The sequence below is a fragment of the Crocodylus siamensis genome, chromosome 11 (genome assembly GCF_052110815.1).
Source record: "Crocodylus siamensis isolate JL-2025a chromosome 11, ASM5211081v1, whole genome shotgun sequence".
Classification (NCBI taxonomy): domain Eukaryota; kingdom Metazoa; phylum Chordata; order Crocodylia; family Crocodylidae; genus Crocodylus; species Crocodylus siamensis.
In genome coordinates this window covers 40,365,863-40,387,918 of record NC_143405.1, presented here as the reverse complement: position 1 = coordinate 40,387,918, position 22,056 = coordinate 40,365,863, and the positions used below count along the sequence as shown (strand labels likewise).

The window sequence follows — 22,056 nt, the reverse complement described above, 5'->3', positions numbered from 1 at the left end:
AAAATGTCTCAATATTAGACTTTCCTGTATAGTAAGAGTCCTGAACAATTTTTCTTTTACCCTTGAGCAGATCTGTTATACAGCCTTTTAGTATGTTTATGCTTATGCTACAATGAAGCATTTGAAGTTAACAGTACTCAAGTACTGTTTCATAAGGGCAGTTTCTAGCCTGTTCTTCAAGTATATACAAAGACTGGTATACATTATATTTGCTGTAATAGTCTCCTAAGAACAGCTCAGGTTGGTTCAAAAGTCCTTTCATAGGTTACATTTTTTAAAATTTAAGTATGTTTTTAATTCTAAGCATGGAACTTAGTGCTGAATTTGGATTTAAATGAAATATTAACCCAACATGTTTACGTAGTGTCAGGTTCCTAGGCATACGTATTTACAAATGAGTAAGTTAGCCAAATACCTCTTTTCCTCCTCCCCATCCCCACGCATCTTTTTTTTTCTTTTTGTTTTTAAACCCCCTCATCTTTACCATTGTTAGGATCAAATGTATTATGTGAGGCTGCAAGAATTGTATCAGGATGCATGCTGTATTACATTACAGGATCCTTTTTAGGTTTGTAAAAATCTGGCTGCTTTTTAAAAGGATTATATTTGACTATAAGATATTTGTTTCCTTGAAAGAAATGCTTAGTGACTGGGAGGCAAACAGCTGTTGTCAAAATACACAGGGTTAATAAATTAGAGCCTGGTCCTGTAAAAAAACAAAACAAAACAAAAAAAACAAAAAACCACACAACAAAGCAAAACAAACAAAATCCCTGTGTTTAAAGTCTAGTACATGAGTAAAGACTGAGAAACTTCAAATAATGATTCTATTTCAGTGTTATCTTAAAGAGAGAAAGATTCCTCCCTCCCCCCAAGATCTTTCTGTTTTCTTTAGGTTGTTCATAGATTTCATAAACATTAGGGCTGGAAGGGACCTCGGAAGATAGAGTCCAGCCCCCCACCCGAAGGGCAGAAATCAGCTGGGGTCATAGTTTCATAGTTTCTAGAGTTGGAAGGGACCTGAGTAGATCATCTAGTCGGACCCCCTGCCAAGGCAGGAAAGAGTACTGGGGTCAAACGACCCCAGCAAGATGTGCATCTAACCTCCTCTTAAACACCCCCAGGGTAGGAGCCTGCACCACTTCTCTTGGAAGCTGGTTCCAGGTCCTAGCCACCCTGACTGTGAAGTAGCACCTCCTGATATCTAACCTAAACCTACCCTCTGTCAGCTTGTGACCGTTATTCCTGGTCACTCCTGGCGGTGCTCGGGGGAACAGTGACTCCCCCAATGCCCACTGATCCCCCCGACTAGTTTATAACAGGCCACAAGATCCCCCCTCAGCCTTCTCTTTTGGAGGCTGAACAGGTTCAGGTCCCGTAGCCTCTCCTCATAGGGCCTGCCCTGTTGTCCCCTGATCATACGAGTGGCCCTCCTCTGGACCCTCTCCATGCTGTCGACATCCCTCTTGAAGTGCGGCGCCCAGAATTGGACGCAGTACTCCAGCTGCGGCCTGACCAGTGCCGCATAGAGGGGGAGGATCACCTCCTTGGACCTGCTCGAGATGCATCTGTGGATGCATGCCAAGGTGCAGTTGGCCTTCCTGACTGCCTCTCTACACTGCCGGCTTATGTTCGTCTTGGAATCAATGATGACCCCCAGATCCCTTTCCGCCTCCGTGCTTTTAAGAGGGGAGTTCCCCAACCTGTAGGTATGGTGCCGGTTGTTCCTCCCGAGGTGCATCACCTTGCCCTTGTCTGTGTTGAAACCCATCCTATTCTTGTCCACCCAGCCTTGTAACCTGTCGAGGTCTGATTGTAGCCTGTTGCATCCTTCCAATGTACCCACGTCCCCCCACATCTTAGTGTCATCAGCAAATTTGAACAGGGTGCTTTCTACCCCCTCATCCAAATCGCTGATGAAGATGTTGAACAGTGCGGGCCCGAGGACCGAGCCCTGTGGAACCCCACTGCCCACGTCCTTCCATGTTGAGAAGGACCCATCTACTACCACCCTCTGGGTGCGGCCCTCCAGCCAGTTGGCGACCCATTTGACTGTGTGGGTGTCTACACCACAGCCCCCCAGTTTCTTAATGAGAACGGGGTGAGTGACAGTGTCAAAAGCCTTCCGGAAGTCCAGGAAGATTATATCCACTGCAACCCCTGCGTCTAACGATCTAGTGATCTGATCGTAAAAGGCCACCAGATTGGTCTGATAGGACCTTCCACTGATGAACCCATGTTGCCCCTAAGCATGCAGTCTCCTGCTGGCCCCTCCTGGATGTGTGCCAGCATAATTTTCTCGAACAGCTTGCCTAGGATCCAGGTGAGACTAACCGGCCTATAGTTTCCCAGGTCCTCCTTCCTCCCTTTTTTGAAGATGGGGACCACATTGGCCCTTTTCCAGTCCTCCGGTACCTCACCAGAGCACCACAAGTGCTCATAAAGTTGTGCCAGGGGACTTGCAATGACCCCGGTCATAGGATCCCAGCAAGATAAGCATCCTATTCGCTCTTGAAGGTGTTCAGTCTGTCCTTGTGTTTTAAATTCCTGTTCCCATTGATATTTTTCTTCCCCCCATGGAGTTTATTCTCTTAAACTGAGGGCCAAACAGGACCAAAAAAACTTATAGCTACTAGGGTTTAACAAACTCACAGCTGTTTGTTCCAAATTTAATGTAACCACATGGTATAAAGCCCTTTACTTGTGTACTTGTTTAATACAGCAAGCAGTGAAATAATTAGTTGGTTGACATTTAAAATATCCATTATGAGCTGGAGCGTTTATTTAATTGAGCTATATGGGACAGCCAGTACCTCCTTAGAAATGAGGTTTCATCTCTCTGTAGACCTGAAATTAAGCAGTGTACCAGTTACTATTTGGAATATTTTCTTTACAAAAAAGGGCTTTCAGTCTTAACTGAAAACAACAGCAAAATTCTGCAGGAGAGAGAGGAAAATACAAAAATCCAGAGACTGGATCTACCCCCACAGTGTGGAATTTCTGCTTTATTTTCTTAACTATGTAACTGAAATATCCTGGGTGTTAATGTGTGTTTATTTTCATAGGTACGTGCTCACCAGTTAGTTTTACCACCGTGCGATGTAGTGATCAAAGCTGTAGCCGACTACGTCCGCAATATTCAAGATACCACTGATTTGGATGCCATAGCTAAAGATGTTTTTCAACATTCACAGGTATAGTAAATAATAATAACCTGTTGTTTATAAAGACTTGTTTTTAAGTCTTATGTTTTATACCTCATGGTAATTGCCAGTAAAAATTGATCTTTTTATTCAGTGGTATATCAGTTCAGTTCCTGCGAACACTAGTTCCTGCTATAAATAGGAAACATAGGAACATAGACCTGGAATGGATGTCCTGGGCCCTGAAGTCTAATCCCCTGCAAATACTTATCCAAAAGAACATCTGCACTGGCCTGTCTTGCACACTACAGCCACAAAGAACCCCACAATTAATCTAGGCACTGACTACACAATAAGCTGATTATGCCCATTGTGCTTCTTCAAGCAGTTTTCTTCAGAAACTGCAGGCCAGGTAGCTGCGTCTTTGCAGTGCCATTAGGGAACTATTAGCAAGGGGGGACAGATTTGTGTTGTCACTTGACAGTTCTAATTTGCCCATTTGAAAACCTGCGTTTACATTAAGGTTAGGAAGCAGCCTGCTTAGAGCAGCATAACATTCTTGAAGGAACATGGTTAGCTTGCTAGGTAGCTACCAAAATCATCCCCATGGGCTGCATCTGAAGTGTGGTGTTCCTTGTGGCCAGATCCAGACCTGGTTACATTGCAGGTGTTTCCCAATACTATTAGTAGGGGTGCACTGATAAAGAATTTTTTTGGGCTGATACCAGTGGCCGATTATTTATCAGCTGATACCGATCTAATTGCTGATATGCAGCCTGGCAGCTTGGAGAGTAGCATCTGGCTGGTAAGCCTGTTAAAGAGAAGGGATGTGGGATGTGGGAGGTGGGAAGAGGTGTAGGGGGTGGGGCAGATCAAGGCCTCTTCGGTGAAAGGGAGTGGAGCTGGGGCAGTGGCAGGCACTATACAGCTGGGGTAGTCAGGGTGTGGGACAGCCATGGACGGCTCTTCAGAGGCAGAAGTAGCTCCCATCACTGCGTGCAGCTTGGGGGAGGTATGGGGGACAAGTGCCCCTGGGTCCATCCATGGAGGGCGGGCAGGCTGCCCGCTTGGGGCCGGGGCTGCACCAGCCTCTTTCCAGGAGGGGGGCTGCACTGGGGGTGGGTGGGTGGCAGCAGGTCTGTGGGGGGGGCTACAGCCACCTCAAAATTTGCTATAGCCCCCCTCCCAGTGCCTCAGCCACCACCCGCTTTGAGTGCAGCCCTAGCCCAACCCCTCCACTGGGAAGAGGCTGACTGTGCCCCCAAGCCTGCAGTGGGCAGCTTACCCTAGCCCCATGCACAGATCCAGGAGGCACATGCCTCCCCCGGGGGTATGCACAGTGGTGGCAGAAGGAGCCCCCCACCTCCACCCGGGGAGCTGCGTGCAGCTCTGTCCCACACCCCAGCCCCAGCCTCACTCCCTCCCTCACCGTGGTGACCTCAGTCTGCCCCCCCCCCCCCCCCCAAACCCCTTCCTCCCCACAGACTTACCGGTAGGATGCTGCTCTCCAAGGTGCTGGGCAGCATTCCTGGCCACATGCATACTGTGGCTGTATGCTTGCACACAGCATTTGTCAGTGACATGATTGTCCACATCAGCCAGAGAAAGCCGATTGCTGATGATGTCAGTTTTCCTTTTATCAGTGCTGATATCATGTGGACTGATACATCAGCGTTTCCCAACCTTTTTCCCCCACAGCATGCTTACTACTAAGAAAGGTAGGAGGGTGGGCATGCAGCCAGCCAGACGGAGTTTTGGGACGTCTGTCTGTGTCCACAGCAGCCGCAAGCAGGGGGGTCATGGCTCCAGCCCAAAGTGCCATCACCTGATAGCACACCAGTGTGCCATGGCACACTGGTTGGGGAACCCTGCGTATATTGGTGCACCTCCTTAATTATTAGGAGATAGTATCACGCTCCAGTCCAGCCCTTCCCTCTTAACCTGGCCCAAAAAACTTCTGTAATAGTACAATACTATACAAAGTAATTATTTAATAGAGCTATATATATTAAAAGTCTGTGCCATGGTGTTCAGGTCATATTCATATACCTGCTAGTAAAGGGGTTTACTTTTTGCTTTTTATTTCAGTCTAGAACAGATGACAAAGTTACTCGGTTTAAGAGAGCAGTTGCATATTACTCAGCAACTAGTAAACCTATGCCATTTCATCCACCACACTACCTAGGTAAGTAAAAGTGTTTAAAAAAAAATAGATGAAAGTAATCCTAAATCAAAGATAACAAGATGAGGATACCTTTTTTGTAGTCCTTATCTGATTTAGTGAGATTTTTATCTTCCATATCCCGGCCTTATTTCTGGTTTTGTTTTGCGTCATTTAATTTCATTTCTGTCAAAGTGGGGTGAGTGGAGAGATGGTGTTCATTCTCCAGATTCTTTCCATTATATTAGCACTAATTGGGTTTCAGCTAAAGCAGTGGGGGGGTTTTTCCTGCATGGGGAATTATGGAAACAATACCAAATGAAATTTGGTCACCTTCAGTAGGAAGGTAGTTCTACTGTTCATTTTTAATAAAGTAGATTCTTTGTTTCTCATCACTTCTTTTTTTTCTGGACTCTACCAAAATCTTTTCTTCTCCATATATTTTTCCATTGTCATAGTATACTTGAAATTTAAAAGCATAGAAATTATATAGGTATTACAAATCGCTCTTTTAACTACAGCCGTCAACAACCACAGGTGTTTAACTGTTTCCCAAAAAAGTTATTTTTAGCTGCCGTATGTAATGTTACCATACTGTTATTCTTTTCATCTGATAGTACCCATGTGCTACCTGCAAAGAAGTATGTTTAAAAAAACCTGAAAGGTTGCAAAGCCCAGTGTTCACAAGTTAAGAAATGCCAGAATTGCTTATGATTGTGTAAACCAGCTAGGTCTGGGTAAGGTCTATGGTCAGTTTCTAGTTCTGACACACTTGGTTATGCTCCTGGGGTCAGATCTTGTTTGACACCACTTCTCCAGACAAATGACCATGCTCAATAGCTAGCAGACCTGCAGCAAGTGTCTGTGACCTTCCACAGTCTACTACGTCCATGCAGGCTGGGAGCACTTGGGTTTTATGTATTTAACTGCTTCTGAGACAACACGGCAGGAAAACAAAGGTTCATGCTTAGCAAAGGAATATCCTTTTAACCTTAGCTTCTAAGGTTTTAGGAGTAACAGATTTTTGAAAAAGACTCCTGAGACAGATCCTCCCCTAGCTCACTTCTTTCTGAGAGTCCCTGAGATTGTCAGGTTGGGTAGAGTCTTTTCTGCCTTCTCTCCTACAAGTTTTTCTTATATACTATCCTCTGCATGGGGGGGACCCACTCTTAAATGAGAGCTTTTAGCAGTGCTGTGAGAGAAAATTCAAAATTGTTTGTAATTATGGGATATATAATAATTACTAAAGTTTCACAATCCACCTTAATCTAGGTTGGTCACTCACTCACTGCCTTGAGATGAGCTATATATGAGAGAAACTGCAGAGATTGTATTAAAAAAAATTTAAAAATAATTCTAACCTGTGGAATTATGTTGACTTTCTCATAGGTCATCAATACGTTTGGAGCTTCTGGATTCATAGCACAGACATTGATTGAGCAAACAGAAACTTGCATTTTCATTTTATTAGGGTTTCAGGTTTTCATTTCCGTGGATCAGTCAGTGTACTGGATGATGTCTTCATTTTAGTAGTGTGCTTTGTAGCAGTTTCCTGACACCAGAGGAATACCGACCGTTGGGAATTCCTATTTGTAAAATCTTTTCTGATTCTGAGCCCGCAAGCCAACGGCCTCCCCACTCCTAACTTCACTCTTACCTCTTATTTTGTTGGCCTTCCACAATTTTCTTTATGCTCCACGGGAGTACATTTGCATTCAGTCTGACATGTCCATGACTTCTGTGAAGAAGCTCCCTGCCCATTGGTTCCTACTCCCATATGAAACGCATTAATTGTTTCATAAATGTAATGTGTAGTGGGGCCCAGAGACATAGAAAAAGCAGGCAGTAGCTGGAAAAAAGAAAAATAGCAGTAAACTACAGAAGAGGGAAGTATATGTATTGTAGAAGACAAAAATAATACAGTTGGAATATGGAAGACATGATAGAAAATAAACACCAGTAGAAAAAGAACAAATAAATAATAAGGGCAAAACAAAACAAGAAACAACAGCAAAACCAGGGGCAGAGTTCGTGATCAGTGGCCGTGTCCAGTTTTGGGTTTTAAGTAATCTCCAGTTAAGAAGGGGTGTGTGTGTACACGTGCACACACCCCTTTTTAACTGAAGGTTACTTAAAACCCAAACTGGACACTGCCGCTGATCATAAACTCTGCCCCTGGACACAGGATGCTGGACAAGATGGACCTATGGTTTGGCACAATGCCAATACTTACATTTTTATGACAGTTATATGCAGCATGTTGAAGATTAGTATGTAAAATAAAAAGACTAAGACATAATAGCTATTTTCACATAATTTCATGTATTTTCTGTATAATGATTTCCCCATTTTTCTCTCTTCCTTACTAATAAAACAGCCAGACCAAATCAGTTTGGAATGCCTGGTATAGTGCCACCGTATGTTCCTTCTCAGATGCTTAACATTCCACAGACCTCACTACAAGCAAAACCTGTGGCAAGTATATTTTTTATTTTTATTTTTTTTTTGCTTTTCATGTATAAGTTACTAGATGCACAAAAAATCTTCGGTAAGGATGTAAATCTCAACTTATTTTTCACAACCAACGTTGACTGACAGAACTTGTCTTGTTACTTACTGTAAAGACTCTAAACGCCAAGGAAAGCATTTCTTACGAATGGTTTAGAAACCAACAACTTAATTCTGTACATTAAAAAAAATAGGTAAATAGCACACTTCATACAGTAACAGTATCCTTTTTGTTACTTTTGGTTAAGAAAACATCACTTTATTTTAGGCCCAGCAGATGTCCAGTCAGGGTGGTGCCCAAGGTCAGGGTCCATACCCATATAGTCTCTCTGAGCCAACCATCACCTTGGAAACAGGTGGAAAAAGTCTTTCTGAGCAGAACAACTACAGTAACATTCCTCATGAAGGAAAACATACTCCATTGTATGAACGATCCTCTCCAATAAATCCTGCTCAGAGTGGGAGCCCCAATCATGTGGATTCAACCTACTTTCCTGCCTCTTCTACATCATCTTCCTCCGACAATGATGAAGGCAATGGAGGTGCAGTGAAGTAAGTAATGTTTGAGTTATCCTACACAGTTGTTTGTTCTGTTCATTTATAAGCATGATTTTTTCTCCAAATGCAGAAAAAGCGTCAGGTTGCTAACAGTAAATAGGACTTCACATATTTTTTTTGGCTTGCTGTAATTATCAACATATCTATGTGCACTCCAGCTGTCTTGCTAAAGAAACATTTTTTTTTCACACTCTCTTTCTGTTTACTTTAAGAAGAAAAGATCCCAGACTCGATGAATATTTTATAACAATCTCGTTTTGAACTATATGTTAAAAAAATGCCTTTGCACAAAATGCTTTAGTTCTAATAGCTGCAAGTGTAAGATTCCACTTGTATTTTTTTGCACTTCTGTAACTTTTGGAAAACAAATTTCGCAATGAATTCTGCTGTTTATGAGATGATTAACAAACTTGGTAAATGAGGGCTCATATCCACAAAACCAGGTACATCCCAGAATAGCACTGAATGCTTCTTTGTTTTGCCTTACTAGTGTGCCCTGGCTTGGGAGTGCAGGGGTAGTTCAAACTTAAGCTCCATTTTGTCTGTTTTGGCAAGGTGGTCATGTAACCTTTGATATGATTACTTCATTCTGATCTCCTAAGTGGCCCTGGTGCTTTACTGCACATTCCTGTCACCTTGCTTAGTTTACTAATTTCATAGTTTCTAGAGTCGGAAGGGACCTGAGCAGATCATCTAGTCCGACCCCCCTGCCATGGCAGGAAAGAATACTGGGGTCAAACAACCCCAGCAAGATGTGCATCTAACCTCCTCTTAAACACCCCCAGGGTAGGAGCCTGCACCACTTCTCTTGGAAGTTGGTTCCAGACCCTAGCTGCCCTGACCGTGAAGTAGCGCCTCCTGATATCTAACCTAAACCTACCCTCTGCCAGCTTGTGACCGTTATTCCTGGTCACTCCTGGCGGTGCTCAGGGGAACAGTGACTCCCCCAATGCCTGCTGATCCCCCCCCGACTAGTTTATAACAGGCCACAAGATCCCCCCTCAGCCTTCTCTTTTGGAGGCTGAACAGGTTCAGGTCCCTTAGCCTCTCCTCGTAGGGCCTGCCCTGCTGCCCCCCGATCATGCGAGTGGCCTTCCTCTGGACCCTCTCCATGCTGTCGACATCTCTCTTGAAGTGTGGCGCCCAGAACTGGACGCAGTACTCCAGCTGCGGCCTGACCAGTGCCGCATAGAGGGGGAGGATCACCTCCTTGGACCTGCTCGAAATGCATCTGTGGATGCATGCCAAGGTGCAGTTGGCCTTCCTGACTGCCTCTCTACACTGTCAGCCCATGTTCATCTTGGAGTCAATGATGACCCTCAGGTCCCTTTCCGCCTCTGTGCTGACAAGAGGGGAGTTCCCTAACCTGTAGGTATGGTGCCGGTTGTTCCTCCCGAGGTGCATCACCTTGCCCTTGTCTGTGTTGAAACCCATCCTATTCTCGTCTGCCCAGCCTTGTAACCTGTCGAGGTCTGATTGTAGCCTGTTGCATCCTTCCAATGTACCCACGTCCCCCCACATCTTAGTGTCATCAGCAAATTTGAACAGGGTGCTTTTTACCCCCTCATCCAAATCGCTGATGAAGATGTTGCCCGAGGACCGAGCCCTGCGGAACCCCACTGCCCACGTCCTTCCATGTTGAGAAGGACCCATCCACTACCACCCTCTGGGTGCGGCCCTCCAGCCAGTTGGCGACCCATTTGACTGTGTGGGTGTCTACACCACAGCCCCCCAGTTTCTTAATGAGAACGGGGTGAGAGACTGTGTCAAAAGCCTTCCAGAAGTCCAGGAAGGCTTTTAATCAGTTAATTAAAAAGAAGTGCCAGGTCCCTGTCACTTTGTATACAATCATAAATGTATATCTGTGAGCATCCCCAGTTTATGGATAACAATCTAATTTTGTTTTATCTTAAATGGATCACGTTATTTTTGTTTTGTTTAATGACCTATTTTCACAATGAAAGTTTCCAAGTTTATAAAAGTATCAGGGAAAAACAGCCTACTGTTGCAGTTTTTATCTTTGACAGTAAACTCTTTCAGACAAGCTCTGACTTAAAAAATAGGAGTCCAGACAAATGTAATTTAATACTTGAATAATTTAGAAGTCTGAACTCTTTACTGGGGAAATTTCTTAGTAGATTGACAGGCATTGAAAATTGTTGAAGTTTTTTTCAATGTTAACATTATTTGGTCATTTTAAAAGGATCCCAGAAAATATTTTAAATTATAATCCAAATATTGATATAATTTAAGTGAACAAATTGAGCAATATTAGAATGCCCCTCTAGGCTCTTCTGCATATTGGCATTTCTAATTTATGGTGGCTCTTGAAATTAGAGTGCTCATTTGCTAATAAAACAAAACACATGACACCTGTTAATAATGCTAATGAATTGTATCTTGTACTTTACACTAACTTCTATCCTTTTCTTTGTGTATTCATTCAGTCATGTCAGTGGGAACAAAATAGGCTGGGAGAAAACAGGACCCCAGTCAGAAAATCAAACACGTGGAGATCTAGGAGACCAAACAAAGGTAATTCTTTTGTATTTTGAACCTGCACATATTTTTGTTTTATTTCATGGCTTTCTATTAGCTCATGAGTTAAATTTGAGAATTACTTTAAAAAAGAGACTTCACCTTAAACTTTTAAAAGTACTTGTGTTGTGGAGGGTTTTTAAGAGTAAATGTCATAGATGCTAAGGTCAGAAGGGACCTCAACAGATCATCTATTTCCTGCCTTGGCAGGAAACAGTGCTGGGGTCAGATGACCCCAGCCAGATGCCTGTCTAACCTTAAAATGTACAATAAGATGCCAAAATATATTGTAATGAAAGCTATTCAATATAACAATGTACTAGAAGCAAGCCTAAAGTTATATTACACCCCTAGCTTGCCATGCCCTTCTTTGGATATTGTTGCACAGTTTATGTAGTAATGTCTTGTTTTGGATTTTAATAAAAATATGAATGGCCTAAACTTAGTATATTTATAGCCTGCTTTTTAAGTCCCATAACCTTCTTAAAAGCAGTTCTAGTATGGCTGCTTCAAGATGTGGTATTAGGTACTCACTCATGGCCAGGGGTCAGCAAACTACGACATGTGGACTAGATCTGTCCCATCAAGCAGTTTTATCTGGCCTGCAAAGTCTGGGATTGTGGCAGCCATTTGGGCGGGTGGGGGGGAAGATGTGGAAACCTGGTTGCAAGTTCAGTTCCTACCCCTTGTCAAACTGACATCATGGCAGATATGCCAAGTTTCGACCTTATTTCAGTGAGTGCTCAAATTATGTACTTCCAATTTTAAGAATATACATGTCAGAAATAAAAGATGAACCTTTAATTGGTTCTTTGAAACAAAACCACAGAAAAATCAGTCTAAAGAAAACTTAATCAAAGTGTCTATGAAAATATGGTTTTTCCCCCCTCAAAAATAAATAAATAAATCCCTCAAATCCCAGTAAAATACTTTTAGCTCTGACTGTGGCATCAGCCTGATAACTGCCAGAACCTCACCTTATCTGTATTTACCCTTGCAATCTACTCCCGTCCCGCCCCCCATGCAATAGCCATCTGATTCTGGCATACATCATTTGCAATATGCACACTGGATGGTTTGTAGATTATGCTACTTCTAGAAAAATTGTGTAAATAATTAAATGGATAGGTGTTTGTAATGCATATATACATTTTTAAATGAAGTTTTTATTTAGCTAACATTCTTTATAAATGTCTATGTGCTTTTTCAGCTTCCTTTACAGTAGTGGAGGTCTATTGCATTTGCTTAGTGTGATAGGAAAAATGAGGTTTGATGTTCACAGATATGAGGTTCCTTCATAAAAAGGCAACCAATAATTTAGAAGGGCTTTTTCAAAGGTGAAAGGAAATTTCTGAACTTCATTGTCTCTGAAGTTTTTGGTGAATTGCCCATGGTTTTTTAATAGAATTCCATTTCCAAATGTGGTGTCATATGCGTTTTAGGGGGAGAGCAGTTAGTTTAACATTTGACTTTAACGCAAAGTGAGCCAACCTTGATGTTCTTTTATTCTTTGTCTCATTCATTTAGATGCAAGCTCTTTGGGCAGCAGCTGTCTCTCTGTATGTTTGTTCAGAAGAGTTGGGCCTTTATATATAACTGTAATAAAAATATATCCTAAAAATAAATATTCTTAATTGTGGTGGTGTTATTGGTCCCTCAGTGTAGGCACTTAGATGCCATTGTGCTGGGTACAATGAAAGGATCTGGATGTGGCATTCCACGAGAGCCTTGGAATAGTATTCTTCTGTAATTAGTTTGTTTCCCTGTCAGTAGCAGAAGAATGCTTTTGTAAACCAGCTTGTCCAGCTGGTGTCTAAGGGGCCAGTGACGAGCTAAGTTGTGGCTCCTGGCTTCCTGCTTTGCCACTTTTCCCCTTATCACTGCAGCTTCAATAGCATCCAGAATTTCTGGGCTCTCCCTCCCTCCTCTGTTTTTTGCTGCTTGCCCACACCTCAGGGCATGGGGCAGTGCAGCATGGCAGGGTGGAGGGAGCCGAGGGTGAGCCTGGGGCAGATGGGAATACGCTGGTGGGGGACACCCCTGGTGGGGAGGATGGGAGGCATCCCTATGGAATGTGGCCTGGGAGGCCCAGACCTGGCTCACTCTGAAGCTGTCTGTACCCTATTGGTACAGCCTATGGGGTTTTTGGCCCCTGGCTGCTTAGAAGTTGTACAGCCCAGTTGTAAACCATCTGTAGCACTTGTTGGCATCTTAAATTGTTAGGGCACATAGAACTGTGAATAGGAATCCTTAAAATAAATAGCTTTGAAATTGAAACCTTAACAAAAATAAATAAATGTGATTAAGTTGCGGCTGGTGCACTTAAGAAAATATTTTATAACTGACACCTGTTTGTTTAAAGTACATGCGTTTTTTCTGTTTTTCTAAACATTCCTCTTTAATCTAACTCTTTAAAAATCTGGGTATGCTTGAAGGTGTTGGTAGATAATCGTTTTGATTAGTATACCTGTTTTTTGAAAGAAAATGTCTTGTCTTTTGTGAATTTGGTTGCTCTTGATATTTAGAAGGATCTTACAGATCTGCCTACAAGGAGCAATGCTAATGTGCTTTGTCCCACCTGTTTTTTGCCTTTCTCAGTGTACTGTTATTCCTTGCTACCTCTTCAGTTTGTTTGAGCTTCTTACATTTTTAAAGAACGTGCATAATGCAGAGAACTGTGAAACTGTCCATTCATTAAGTGTTCTCAGATAAACCAGTGGTTCTCAAACTTTTTAGGCTCAAGGTACCCCACCATAGTTTTCTTTAGATCTTTTTTTAAATTAAGACCATGGAAATAAAGCTGAAAAGCTACTTTTAAGGCAATACTACAGTCAAAGTTAGGTGAACACAGGAAGTCAGAAAAAAAAAAACCATTTCTGGGTCATACCCTCAGTCACATGATGGAATGGTCTGACTACAGGCTAGGAACCACGGTTTGCTACACACTTCTGAGAGAGTGAAATTCTATTTCCTTACCAGCAGAGCAGCTTTTCTCTCTCAGTATGGGAGCAGCAGTCTCTCACACAAACAAATCAAGAATGGAGATGCTTGCTGCAAGACCCCAAGCAAACCCCCTTTTCCTTCCTGCAGGTTGGATGCAGGGGCTGTCTGCTGGAAACTACTTAGGAAGCTGGGGCAGTAGGTGTGTGCTTTGCCGGAGTGGGATAGGCACAGAACAGACTGTGGGAGCTGCCCAATGCAGGCATGGCCCTCATTGCCTGTTCCTAGCCTGGACCTGCAGCTCCCAATCTGTGCTGGCTTGCTCTGCCTCTTGCTTGTTCTCCACCAGCAGGACAGCAAGACTCCATTCTTGGTATTCCTTTGTTTATCATCACAGTTATCACTTACTGATAGTTTCGTGTGTGCAGCTTGTTCAGCTACCTTTTGAGCAATTTAATTCTGGATCTTCATATGTATATAAAATCAAAAAAAAGGGTTAGTGTCTTTGTTACAGGGTAGAGGTAGAAAATCTGCCTCTGTTCTGTTAATGTACAGGTGTACTTTTCTGCACACTCAGTAAAAAAAACAAACAAAAAAACATTTATTTTGTACATTTAATTACAGGCAGAAGGTTCCTCTACTGCTTCTTCAGGAAGTCAGGCAGCTGATGTCAAAGGGAATCAAGCTGGCAGCCCACAAATACCATGTCTGTTGTCGATGCCCACCAGGAATCACATGGATATTACCACTCCACCATTACCTCCTGTAGCACCTGAAGTATTAAGAGTGGCTGAACATAGGCATAAAAAGGGATTAATGTATCCCTACATCTTTCATGTCCTAACTAAGGTACGGTACTAAAATCATGTACTGTGAAATACTAATTCTGAATCACTGACCAGGCATTTTCATAAGGGAGATGGGCATATGCTTTTGTCAGGAGTGCTGATCCCTCACTAGTGTTTCTAAAAGTATTTTTTAAACAAATGAAACGTAATTATCTGGCCCATGGTATTAAAATTGCATTGCTTGCAAAATTACCATATTTCACAGCATATAGTCTCTCTGCTGCCTTCCCTCCCCCCCTTTCTGAAAACAGGGACCACTTGCAGACAGCCCTAGCCATTGCTGTGAGAACCTGGCTGCAGGCTCCCAACCCCCAGCTACGTTTCCCTCCCTTCTGGGACCAACAGTGAACTTGTTGGTTTGGGGTAACCAAACTAAGAACACTTTGCAGAAGTCATTCTGAGTTACAGCTGGAAGCTACACTTCTGTCTGCACGCCAGGTGTTACACTTGTTGTCGGATATATGCAGATTTCCTACAACAAATGGTACATGCCAGGCATTAAAGTGATTTGTCCCAAGAAAGAAAATGATGGATTCGCAACAAAAAAAGTTGCTAGTTCGAGCAACTGCTTTGTTGTGCTGGGACAAATTTAATATGTAGCCAGGTCTAACAACTCTCCTTTCCCTCCACTCCATTCCAATGGTAGAAGGGAGGGATGGAGAGCACAACTGCATCCCTCCCAGCTTTCAGTATGACATCAGAGAGACTTGCAGCTGTGCTGTTCTTGTTGCCACTCTCTAGTAATGCAGATAGGGCTGCTGGGACAGTGGCTGCCTCGTTGGGGAAACCTGGGTTCCCCTGGCCACCCAAGCAGCCTGTCACTGGAAAGCTGGTGCTGAGCAATCTGAGTGCCCTTTAAAGTGCCAATACAGTGGGGTTCACATGCTGGCAGTTTAAAGGACACCCAGTCCTGGGTGGCTTGATAGCCAGCATGTTAAAGGCCTGAAGACCACTTGTTTGGAATGGGAGGGGAAAAAACAAAACTTGAAAACATAGATAGTGTAACTAATATGGTGTTGCCAGTTTGAATCTGCTGGCAGCCTGAAACAGTAACTTGGAGAGCTGTCAACTGACTTTTTTATGTGGGGGGGTAAACACTGAAGTCTGACAGTTTAAATGATCATTTTAGTGGAAACAGCAAACTAATATACTTATTTGTTGTTTGTGACGTAGTGGCAAACAGAGCAGTTGTATGCTGCAAAGTCATGTTCCTGCTCCTAATTCCAGCGTTAAATTTTAAAAATACCTTTGCTACTCCGTTAAATAGAGAAGTGGAGGGAGAGTAATTCATCCCCTTCTAGGCTATAAGAAACCTTGCCCTCTTCTTGGGTGCCATAAGTTCTTCCATGACTTTGAATGGCAGAAACCCCTTTTGCCACTGTTTCGGTTCCAAAACCGCTTGTATTTTCTTCTGCTGTTTCTGATATACATTTCTACAGTCTTATATTTTTGAACCTGTCCCTCTACGCTTGCTGGTTCCAAGCATAGGCAGAATGGGATCTATTCACTTCAATCTTTTAACTTGCGTTTGTTGTTTAATAAATTGTTTTTGTGTTTCAGACTATAATTACCATTGCTGATTTAGTCCTAAGCGAGAGACTAAGTCCTGAACAGGAGCTAAAGAATAGCTGCCTAGTTGGAGAGCATGCCGTTAAGGCAGTTTTTATCATGCTTCAGCTGAGAGGGGTCTGCATGAGTGCCTGTCCATAGCACTTTAAGCTTTTTAGTGCCACAAAGTTTGTAACTCTACAAAAGTAACATCTGCCAAGGCCCTTTATCTCAACCATAGCTCCTTTCTCCTGCTTCTATAACAGTGACACTGAAATGAAAATAAGTCTTCTTTTTATTTTAAAGAGGAATGGATGCATCCTTCATGAGAAGAAAAAAAGTAATTTTTTTCTGTTTCATAGATTTCATAAACATATTAGGGCTGGAAGGGACCTTGGAAGATCGAGTCCAGCCCCCCGCCCAAAGGGCAGGAAGTCAGCTGGGGTCATAGGATCCCAGCAAGATAAGCATCCACTTTACTCTTGAAGGTGTTCAATGTAGGTGCTTGAACCACCACCGATGACAAGCTACTCCAGACCTTGGAGGCTCAGACAGTAAAGAAATTCTTCCTTATGTCCAGCCTGAAATTGTCTTGCAGTAGTTTATAACCGTTCGACCTCATCATCCCTTGGGGCACTCTGGTGAACAATCGTTCCCTCAGATACTGGTGGTCACCCCTGATAAACTTACAGGTGGCCATCAGATCACCCCTGAGCCTGCGCTTTTCCAGGCTAAAGAGCTGCATGGCTCTCAGCCTATCGTTGTAAGGTCTGTTTTCCTGACCTCTGATCATGCGTGTGGCTCTTCTCTGGACTCTCAAGCTTCTCCACATCCCTTTTGAATTGTGGGTCCCAAAACTGGACGCGGTACTCCAGCTGTGGCCTCACCAAGGCCAAGTACAAGGGGAGAATGACGTCCCGGGATTTGCTTGAGCATCTATGGATGCAAGCCAGCGTTTTGGTTGCTTTACTAGCTGCAGCATTGCATTGCAGGCTTATGTTTACCTTGTGGTCAATGATGACCCCCAAGTCTCTTTTTTCGGTAGTGCTAGCCAGCGTAGCACTGCTGAGCCCATAAGGATGCTGCAGGTTTTTCCTCCCAAGGTGGAGAACCCTTCATTTTTCGGTGTTAAACACCATCAGGTTCTCGTCCACCCATTTGCTGAGCCTGTCCAGGTCAGCCTGGATCACCCTCCTGTCTTCTGGTGTGGATCCTTTGCCCCAAAGTTTGGTGTAATTGGCCAGTCTGCTCCTGACTCCAGTGTCCACTTCATTAATGAAGATGCTTCATAGTTTCTAGGGTCAGAAGGGACCTGAGTAGATTATCTAGTCTGACCCCCTGCCATGGCAGGAAAGAGTACTGGGGTCAAATGACCCCAGCAAGGTGTACATCTAGCCTTCTCTTAAAGACCCCCAGGGTAGGAGCCAGCACCACTTCGCTTGGAAGTTGGTTCCAGATCCTAGCCACCCTGACAGTGAAGTAGCACCTCCTGATATCTAGCCTAAATCATATGTTGAACAATATGGGTCCAAGGACAGCGTCTTGGGGGACCCCACTGGTGACAGGGCACCATGATGATTAACTTCCGTCAGTTACTACCCTCTGGGTCCGACCACAGAGCCAGTTTCCCAGCCAGCAGATCATGATGGACCCACTTTCACCAAGAGGTGATCATGGGATACCAGATCGAAGGCCTTTTTGAAGTCAAGATATGACATCAATCTCCTCTTCCCCATCCCCCGTCCAGGTGATGGGTCACCCGGTCGTAGAAGGAAATGAGATCGGTCAAACAAAACCTACCCACGACAAACCTGTGCTGGCTAGCCCTCAGGATATTGGCGTCGGCCACTCCATTAAGGGTGTCCACTTTAATAAACTTTTCTAAGATCTTCCCCGGGATAGAAGTCAGGCTGATGGGCCTATAGTTTCCTGACTCTACTTTCCTCCCTTTCTTGAAGATAGGCAACACATTGGCCTTCTTCCAGTCTTTGGGCACTATACCAGATCTCCAGGAGTTTTCCAAGATCCGTGCCAGAGGCTGGGCTATGATGCTCGCCAGGGACTCCTTGAGTACCCTGGGGTGTAGATTGTCAGGGCCGGCTGACTTGAAGGTATCCAGCCTCTCAAGGTGTTCCTTCATGAGGTCAGCAGTAATGGAGGGCAGGGGATCTCCCTCACCTGGACCTCCCTGTCCCGTAACGGGCATGGGTGTCCCATGGGACTGATGAAAGACTGACGCAAAGTACCCATTTAATAGGTTGGCTTTTTCCTGGGCATCAGTTGTCCCATCTGGTTCAGCAGGGGTCCAATGTTGCCTTTGCTTTTCCTCCGGCTCCCCACATATCTGAAAAAGGACTTTTTATTGTCCTTGATGCTCAAAGCCAATTGGAGTTGAGTTGCAGCCTTGGCTTTCCTGGTTTGCTCCCTGCAGGACTGGACCAGTGCAGAGTATTCCTCCCTGGAGGTGAATCCCATCCTCCATCCTTTGTAGGCCTTTTCTTTTTAGCCTCAGGAGGTCTGCTAGATCCCTGGAGGGCCAGGGGGGCTGCTGTGACCTTGCTGCCTTTCCTCCGAGATGGAATAAAATTGGCTTGTGCATTGAGGATCTCTCCCTCGAGGAGCAACCACTCCTCCTGAACTCCCCTCTCCCTGGGGTTGTGCTCCCTTAGGGCCTCACTGACAAGCCTCCCGAGCTTATCGAAGTCAGCTTTTCTGAAGTCAAGGACTTCAGTGTTGCTGACTGACTTGCCAGCTTTATGGTGGATGGTGAAGGTGATCAGCTCGTGTTCAGCTTCCCATCGATCACTAGGTCACCGATTAGGTCATCCCCAGTAGCCAGTACCAGGTTGAGCAGCGCTTTACCTCTCGTTGGCCCGTAGACTTCTTCAGTCAGGTAGAGGTCATCCGCGCATGATAGGAAGCTTTGCGACTGCTCAGATTTTGCTGAGTGATCCTCCCACGAGATGTCTGGGTAACTGAAGTCACCCGTGACAACCATGGTCCTGAAGCATGCGGCCTCAGACAGTTCCTGGGCAAACTCCTGGTCAAACTCTTGACTTTGGGTGGGAGGTCTGTAGTAGACTCCCACCGTTGTGCCCCCTGTGCCGTGTTTCCCACCGATTGTAACCCAAAGGGTCTCTAGTCGTCCACCCTGGTCACCAACATCAGCTTGCAGGGACACGTAGCTTTCCTTAACATAGAGAGCTACACCTCCACTCCTTTTATCTACTCAATCCCACCTGTACAGGGTATAGCCATCAATACCCATGGTCCAGTCATGGGTGGAATCCCAGCAGGTCTCCGTTATCCCTGTGACATCATAATTATTTGTGTTAAGCAGGAGGACGAGTTCCTCCTGCTTATCTCCCCAAGCTCCTGGCGTTTGTGTACAGGCAGGTAAGTGTCCCGTTGGGGGCTCTTGCCTTGCCCACAGATTGTACCAGGTCTGGGGCAGGGGTGGGCTCCCTTAAGTGCCTTGGCTTGCTGGCTGTGCAAGGGTTGCTCAGCGGCCCAGCAGTGGCAGTAGTCCCCCCGTCCCCCAATAGGCTTCGTTTAAAGCCTGGTGGAGTAGGTCAGCCAGTCTGGCTGAGAAGAGCCTCCTCCCCAGTGGGGAGAGGTGGAGGCCATCTCTTCCCAGCAGCTCGCTGCCTCTCTCGCCAAAGAGCGGGCTGTGAAAGCCTTCCTGATGACACCAGTGCTGCAGTCTTTGGATTCTGGGAGTTACTGTGTGTTATATTTAGCTTCTCCAGCACATGGGTGTCTAAAGTTATTTGTCTAAAAATCTGCATCTCGTTCAATGTGTTTGGGCAGAGCTTTTGTTCAGCACGTGTGCAGAACCTTGAACAACTTGATTGGAAGCCTTTTTTTTTTTTTTTAGTTGGACTCCAACTTTGTCAAATCACAAAAGCATTTTTGAATACCAGCCACACACTGTTGCAAGAAAGATGATACCTGGCTAGGATGAAGATGCTATAATTGAACAATGTTGCAGATTTAGATGACAGACTGCATTTTCCAGACATTCATGGTGGAGCATCTGTAACTGGGCAGAATAACTCTTTCTTCTTTTTTTAACAGCATCAATATAACACACTCCATTTTCAGGGTACTGAGCATATGTTAATATTAAATCATCTCATGTGATAGAAAAATTGTGCACCTTAAATTTGGACTATTTTAGATAGGTTAAGTGATAGTACAAAAACTTTGTTGTTAGGACCAATTCGGATTTGGAAGTCAGAAGATCTTGGCGCTCAGCCCAGGATTCAATAGAAAAAGACCATCCTACCTTTTCCTCACAAGAAATTATTTTTGTCAACACAAAGTACTGTTGGAATAAACTGTATCAATCTTTCCTTAATGAACCAAAACATAAACAACTTTGTATTTTAGAATAATTATGTATGTGCAGTGAAAATTTAATTTTATACAGCATTTTATGTTGTATGCCTAAAATTACTTTAACTTTAGAACAAACTATGCAACGTGTTAAATCTATTTTGATACATCTTATAGCACATTGTAAGTTCAAATAATTGTTACAAAATAATTTGTATTGACTTTCAAAATATCAGAGGATTTGACTTTTTTCCCCCTTGTATTGAGCTTTTGCTTATTATTGGCTAATATTTTTTACCAGTTTTTTTACTTTGTTTTCCCAAGGAAAGAACACACTTATTGTATTCTTAATTGCTTCTTTACTTATAAAACACATAACTCTTACTTTTGCTAATTTCGTACTTTATTACTATTATTCTGTGCATTATTACTGTTTCATAGTTGTTTTCAAATTACATTTATAATACTGGCAGCTCAGTGACTGAAGTGCATGACTTATTTTAGATTTTGGATAATGATAATAGTAATAACAAATTCAGAAGTCCTTAATGTATTCAGGATGATAAATTCCATCAAATGTATGCTCTGATATCACTTGAGCGCTTTTGGAAACATTCCCCTTAAAATTTGTCATCAGTTCTTAGCATTTGTTCTTCAAGTATAATCATGAATGTTGATTAAATTATTATATAATCAAAATATGTTTAAAGCAGGATTTTGTAAGGATACTTGCCATGTGTGTTTTTCATTCAGAATAAAAATGTACAATATTCTGCTTGCTTCCATGCAAAGGGTGAAATCAAAATTGCTGTTTCTATAGAAGATGAAGCCAACAAAGACCTGCCTCCTGCTGCTCTGCTTTATAGGCCAGTTCGTCAGTATGTTTACGGAGTCCTGTTTAGTTTGGCAGAAAGCAGAAAGAAAACTGAAAGACTTGCTTTTAGAAAGAACAGACTTCCACCAGAATGTATGTACTATATGATCCATTCTTTATTTTCTTTAGACATCCATAATCCTATGTACATATTTTAATATAACTGAAAGTAAGATTAATTATTATTTCATTAATGAAAATATAACAAAATGTTAATGTTTGGTAAGACGCAAGTGGCAGATTTTAGACTTCTCAGGTTTTTTTGAGTGTTGTTTTTTTAAATCCTGATGTGCTAGGTTCAGTCCATGTTAGAACTTAAAGGGTAAGAGATCCCTCTCTCACATTTCCTGTATTTTTTCCCTGTACTCATCCAAAAACTGTAGTGTGATAAATACTGATTAAATAGACAGGTATGTTCTTTTATTTTTCAAATGTGAATCTGTGAAAACTTAGTTCTGATTATACTACCTTGATCAGGTATACTGATTCAGGGATAGAGCTAGCAAAAGAAACTTTCTTTTGAGTGAATGTGCTTCAGGGTCTGTGTTTTAATAAAATCAAGAAAAATGAATACCAGTCCTGTCATTAATCAAGTATTCA

The 22,056-nt window shown here is 43.3% G+C and overlaps 1 protein-coding gene across 3 annotated transcripts in view; it reads left to right on the top strand.

Annotated features, from left to right (window-relative positions):
- FAM120A (family with sequence similarity 120 member A) overlaps nt 1-22,056 on the top strand; it is a 76,915-nt gene that overhangs the window by 24,974 nt on the left and 29,885 nt on the right. For 2 of the 3 annotated variants that reach the window (XM_090021075.1, XM_090021074.1), the window contains exons 4-10: nt 3,066-3,194; nt 5,232-5,328; nt 7,682-7,779; nt 8,081-8,364; nt 10,818-10,905; nt 14,473-14,697; nt 21,375-21,549. In XM_090021075.1, the coding sequence (XP_089877201.1) occupies nt 3,066-3,194; nt 5,232-5,328; nt 7,682-7,779; nt 8,081-8,364; nt 10,818-10,905; nt 14,473-14,697; nt 21,375-21,549 (1,096 nt within the window). Of the gene's footprint in view, nt 1-3,065; nt 3,195-5,231; nt 5,329-7,681; nt 7,784-8,080; nt 8,365-10,817; nt 10,906-14,472; nt 14,698-21,374; nt 21,550-22,056 lie in introns of all 3 variants that reach the window. The other variant, XM_090021076.1, reaches the window with a different exon arrangement.